This window comes from Pygoscelis adeliae, unplaced genomic scaffold, assembly GCF_000699105.1.
Source record: "Pygoscelis adeliae isolate BGI_AS28 unplaced genomic scaffold, ASM69910v1 Scaffold622, whole genome shotgun sequence".
NCBI lineage: Eukaryota > Metazoa > Chordata > Aves > Sphenisciformes > Spheniscidae > Pygoscelis > Pygoscelis adeliae.
This window is the reverse complement of record NW_008824297.1, coordinates 154,644-159,936: the sequence shown is the minus strand read 5'-3', so window position 1 is coordinate 159,936 and position 5,293 is coordinate 154,644. Positions and strand designations below refer to the sequence as shown.

The following is a 5,293-nucleotide window of genomic DNA, read 5'->3' as shown; positions in this document are numbered from 1 at the left end:
TCCCCCGTCCCCGAAGGCAGGAGCGGGGTCCCTGACACCCGCCGGAGTTACAAAACAGGGCAACGTGCCAAGCCGGGCCCCACCGGGGAGGGAGCGGGGCCGCTGGTTGAGCATTAACCTGGCACTGCTGGACTCGGACCACGGAGAAACCGGTCGTGCCGGAGCCAGTTTCACTGGAAGTCCCCAAGGGCTAAATATATCAATTTTTGTTTGCTTTTCCTTCCCCAAAAGAAAACTCCGGGTGTAGTCACATGCCTTAACACGCAGATCATAGGATCATCGAATGGTTTGGGTTGGAAGGGACCTTTGAAGATCGTCCAGTCCAACCCCCCTGCCGTGGGCAGGGACACCTTCCGCTAGACCAGGTTGCGCAAAGCCCCGTCCAACCTGGCCTTGAACACTTCCAGGGAGGGGGCATCCACAACTCCTCTGGGCAACCTGCTCCAGTGCCTCACCACCCTCACAGTGAAGAATCCCCAATCCCAGAAACTAACTGGCAACAGACCCAACAGAATTTTGTTACGGATTTTGAGAACCAGCTATCGCAGGGGTGTTGGCAGACATCACGACCCGTGCCGGGATGCTCCCACGGCCGCGAAGCCCCCAGGCTCTCCCGCGTGCGAGGACGGGCAGCGCAGCACTGAGCTCACAGAAGCGCTTGCAGGTATTGCCTCATTTGAAGTCTGTGGGAGCTGGGCACGTCTGAAAGGGAACGGCTGAAATATACCACGGAAACAATTTTATGACATGAGGAGACAGATTTTTACTGCTCAGAAGTCCCAGAGTCTTTCATCAGACAGACGTGGAATGAAAGATTCAGGGCAGCACGTTGTCATCCTGCTCCGAATACCTGAGAGGCTGCAGCCGACCTCCCCGCAGGAACAAAAAGATTAAAAAAGAGCTTCTCCCAAGGGACAAAGTCCAGCCCCGCTGTCCCCAGGGTCATCACGGCACCGGGGGTGCTGTTCCCACGGGGCAAAAGCGTGGAGCCTGGGCAGGAGCTGCCACCCCTTGACTCACCCGTGGGCACTGCCCTTCCAGCTCAGGCAAAAGCTGACACTGCCCTCTCTTGGGCTGCCCACACACAGCAGCAAGCTTCTCAGGAGACACAGCCCACCAAAAAAGTCCTGGGCTTACGGCACGCACAATCTTAAACCAAAGCTCTTCTTTTAGACCCAGCCTGGAGCACTGAAACACAAGGGGTTTCCAACCTCTCCCCTCCAGATTTCATCTTCTGCTGTTTGGCAAAAGGATCAGATACTGAAATTTCTCTATAGAGGCAGCAGCAGTGTGAGAGGGACACATGACCCAGGAACTTGTCTGAGCTGGCTTACAGGAGGGAGATGCTCTGGCGAGAGAGTCCAGCTCCATGTCCTCACCTCTTCCTACTCAAAGCATGCTCAGAGCCTCCTGACAATCAGGCAGTGCTATTTCCAGCCGTGCGAGACACTCTCCCTTTAGCAACAGCTTCCCACGCTACCTTCTTCCTCCTTCCCATAAGGCATCTATGGCTTTTACAGAGACTTTTTTTTTCTTTTTTTAAAAAAATCAGCAAAATCAGTGACCGTGGGATGGCTGGAACCACTGGTGCTGACTGCAGCACATACAGCAGCGAGGATGAAATCTGCTACAAACACACATTTCTTCAGCCAGCAACTCAAACTTGGAAGTAGCCCGACTTGAGGCCACAAACACCCCAGAGATGCTGAGCAGGCAAGAAGAGCGTGGGAGGTGCGTGACAGCCCGCACCACTCAGAGCTGCGCTGCAGAACGGTCCTTGGTTGAACATCAGGGTCTTTGAGGCTCTGAAACGCACAGCCCCACCGGCCCCTACCTCAAGGGGAAGGAGAAGTACTTGTTCCCCGACTTGCAGCGGATTTGCTCCCATTGGACACGCAGCAGGAGCGCCGAGTCCTCAAACCCGTCCACGATGTCCTGGAAAACAGAGGCAGGAGTCAGCACCAGGAGGGTGGATCTCCCAGAGGAAGGAGTCGGGCAGCTCCCTCTCTGAACCAAGTCAGAGACGAGGCCGTTTGTGGCTGGAAGCCTCTGACTTCCCTTCTGGAGGGCGATTAACTCACGCTCCCCCCAAAAGCTTCCCTTCTTTCAACCCAGTGAAGTTTGTCTTGCTCAGCGAAGAGAATCTCTCACTCTCCGCCCGTGGCAGGGAGACGTGGCTGGACACCAGCTCTGCTCTTCCCCTGCTCTCCACACTGCGTGGGGACGCACCTGGAGCTCCCGCAGACACTGCCCTTCCAGCCTGCCGGACAGGTCCCCGACGCACCAGGCCAAGCTGATATGGAACGATGGGTCCTGAAGACAAAACAGGGATCAGACTGCGAGGGCTAAAGGAGGCTTTGCTCAACACACGGAGCCGCAGTGGGAGATCTGGTGTGATGCTGCCCTGCCTGGGATCGCAGAGCTAGGAGGATCCCGAAGCTGGAAGCCCCCTCTGCCAGCTCAACAGTTGCAGAGCTGATATGGGCAGTGCTGGGGGCGAGATGAGTTCCTGGGCTCCCCACCCCAGCCTTTTTGGACACCAGTGGGCAAGGCTGCCTGGTTCCCAGCCTCCCTGTGGTCAACTCTGCAGAAGCTTTTCCAACTGCACAGAGAACCTCTCACAGACAGTCCTGGAGTATGTAGGTGGGTCACTTCTGAATAACCCACAAGAGCCCCCTGCTCAGCTCTGGAGACAGAGAAATCAGGGTTTGGCCCTTCAAAATCCAAAACCTGTCCCCAAAGCTAGTACCAAGCAAAGAGGCTGGAGCGATGCCCCAGGAAACTGCCCAAGGAAGAGGCACAAGCATCGCCCTCAGTCCCACGGTGCTCTCCCTAAGCCCATTCTATCCTAGGACAACCCTGCTTCCACGCACAGCGGGGCAGCGACCGTCACGTATGATCTGGCCCGTCGCCCCAGAAACCCGATTCTCAAGAGGCCACCAGAGAGTTAACATCCTTACTCTCCTGCACTGGATGCGATGCAGAAGTCGCAAGAAGGTGCTTGCGCTAGTCCCATTCTCAGCAAGATCATGTCCAGGGTGTTAAGTATGAGCATCACTGACCAGCCCAGAGGAGACCATTTCAGAGTCTAACCTCCCCGCTCCTGTTTATTTGGGGTGAACGTTTCATGGACCTCTTGCAAGGATCCAGCCAGCACCTCTGGACCGGCAGGGAAGTAAGTGGGAGACCCCTCACCTTGTAGAACGTGGGAAGGCCAAATTCCTCCAGAACTCTGTCCACCTCCGAGACCAACTCCAGCAGCTGGAAATGCCCAGCAGAGACCTCCAAGCCAATAAAGGTCCTAAAGAAAGACAAGGAGAGACAGCAAACACCCTTTCATGCTGCAGAAAGCACAGCCGTAAGCACGCTTAGCCCTGCATTCCTACCGGGCAAATTCCCTACCCCCTAACAAAAGATAATTTGAGGAATGCCAGGTTTAAGCGTTCAAGGACGCTGACCGTATTTTGAAGAAAAACGGAAATAAAGATGTGGTAGCAGGGAGAGGCAGGACTGGATGATATACCACATAGATTTACTAGATTAACTCAGCACCTTTTGGGACATGAAAACTCATTTTCCAGGCAAAGGATGCACTCGATGGGTACGTCAGCAGAGTGCCGTGCCGTGCCGTGCCGTGGCCGCATTCAAAAAGCAGAAGTTGTCGGAGGGGTTTTACCGGAGAGGAAGCAGGGAACGGGAACTACCAAGCTGGAGAGACGTGACAAAGAGGTACCTCTTCAAGGACTGTCTGGATGACGCCCCCTGAAGAGTAAGTCTCACCCAGGATCTGCTTCGTCCCGCCCATGACTATCGTGGGCTGCCACTCCCGCTAGATTCAGCAACTTTTCACAATTTTAACCACCTTTGTTTTGACATTTGCGCTACTTAATTGTGTTCAGTTGGAATCAGGCTTCCGAGCTGACACCCAGGAGAATTAGCACCATCTAAGCTATTTCTCTCCAGCTCTTGGGAGACCTGCGCTACAATTTCACAGCCGGCACTGCTGCCAAAAGAGGTGGCCGCCAGCTCTGCTCGCCCCAGGCTGCTCGCGCTGGCACGAGGGTTTGCGAAACCGCAGAACAAACCAGACGGGAGATGGCAGCGAACGCGGCTGCCTCCTTTAGCTGCTGTGAAACCGTAGCACAAATCTAACCCCAGCAGAAAGGCCTGCCTCAGGTCATGTTGTGAACAGACCTCTTCTCTTCAGAAGACTGAAATCCTGCAGTCTGAGGTTCCCCCACCACTAACGAGGCCAACGGCTTGCAGAGAATCAGCGCTGAAGGTAAAAATTTGTGCAAGTGGCTGGGGAAAGGTGTGAAACCTCTGGAGACAAGGTGATCACATACCGCCCCGTCACACGCTCAGCCCGGTCACCATGGGACAGGCAGGGCGATGCTTCCCATCCACCCAGCACCTGGCCCAGCTTTCTCCCCAGGCGGGCAGGCAGGCTGCCCCGTTGCTCGCTCACCTGGTTTTGTTCTGGTTGGTGTAAACCTTCACTTGGTCAGCCACGCAGAAGAACCTGAAATAAGAAAGAACCTACTTCAGCTTGTGGGGAAAAAAAAGAGGATGGAGAGGGGACAGGATTTCTACCGAGCTGTGGAAAGATAAAGGCAAATGCATGCCGCAATCGGTCCGAATCGGTGCAACCAGAACCTTTCTGGGCTCAAATTAATCCATTCCCCCCCCGGGTTTCCAGCCCTCCAAAGCCCGCATGGCAACAGAAGCCCCGAAGCAGCTGATGCTCAGCAGGCGCTTGAGCCAGTAAGCAGTGAAACCATCCATGGTTTGGAGGACGCACAGCTCCAGCCTCGTCCTTGAAAGCCTGACTTGTCTGGTGCCGGATCCCGAGGCAGAGAGGAAAGCTTCCCAGGGCTTTGCTGGTGCAGCACCAGCTCCCAGAGACGACTTAGCATGCGGATGCTGGTGAAACACAGACCCCGAGGGAGAGGGAAGGGTGCGAGGAGCGCTCTCCCGGGGCTCCGCCGTCCCTACCTGTCGAAGGAGGCCAGGCGCTCCTTGAGGGAGCGGACGAAGGGGTCTATCCAGTGGTAGCGCAGCACCACGCACTGCGAGAGGCTGAGGTGGAACTCCTCCATGGCAGCCAGCGAGGAGACGTAGGTGCGAGCGCGGGAGACCAGGAGCTCCAGCAGCTCCAGGAATTCCTCCTGGACCCTGTCTGCGGGGCAGCACGGGCAGAGCCGGGTCCCTCCCCGGAGCATCGGCCGCGGATCCCCACCGGGGACGAGGCGGGTCCCCCAGGGCTCCCGTCCCCGCCGTGCACCGGCTGACC

The 5,293-nt window shown here is 56.3% G+C and overlaps 1 protein-coding gene across 1 annotated transcript; it reads right to left on the bottom strand.

Annotated features, from left to right (window-relative positions):
• Positions 1–744: 744 nt before the first annotated feature.
• On the bottom strand, positions 745–5,222 carry USB1 (U6 snRNA biogenesis 1). Its single transcript, XM_009318867.1, has 5 exons — positions 4,996–5,222; positions 4,469–4,522; positions 3,196–3,301; positions 2,230–2,313; positions 745–1,935 (listed from the first exon to the last, which is right to left on the bottom strand). Exons 1-5 carry the CDS (start codon positions 5,220–5,222, stop codon positions 1,831–1,833), a joined length of 576 nt encoding a protein of 191 aa, XP_009317142.1. The 3' UTR covers positions 745–1,830.
• Between the last annotated feature and the right edge of the window lie 71 nt (positions 5,223–5,293).

Coding starts and splice junctions, on each gene's coding strand:
- USB1 (XM_009318867.1), bottom strand. CDS start 5,222: ATGCTCCGGGGAGGGACCCGGCTCTGCCCGTGCTGCCCCGCAGACAGG. Junction 3,302..4,468: donor ACCAACCAGAACAAAACCAG/GTGAGCGAGCAA, acceptor GTCTTTCTTTAG/GACCTTTATTGGCTTGGAGG. Junction 2,314..3,195: donor GCCTTCCCACGTTCTACAAG/GTGAGGGGTCTC, acceptor TTTTGTCTTCAG/GACCCATCGTTCCATATCAG.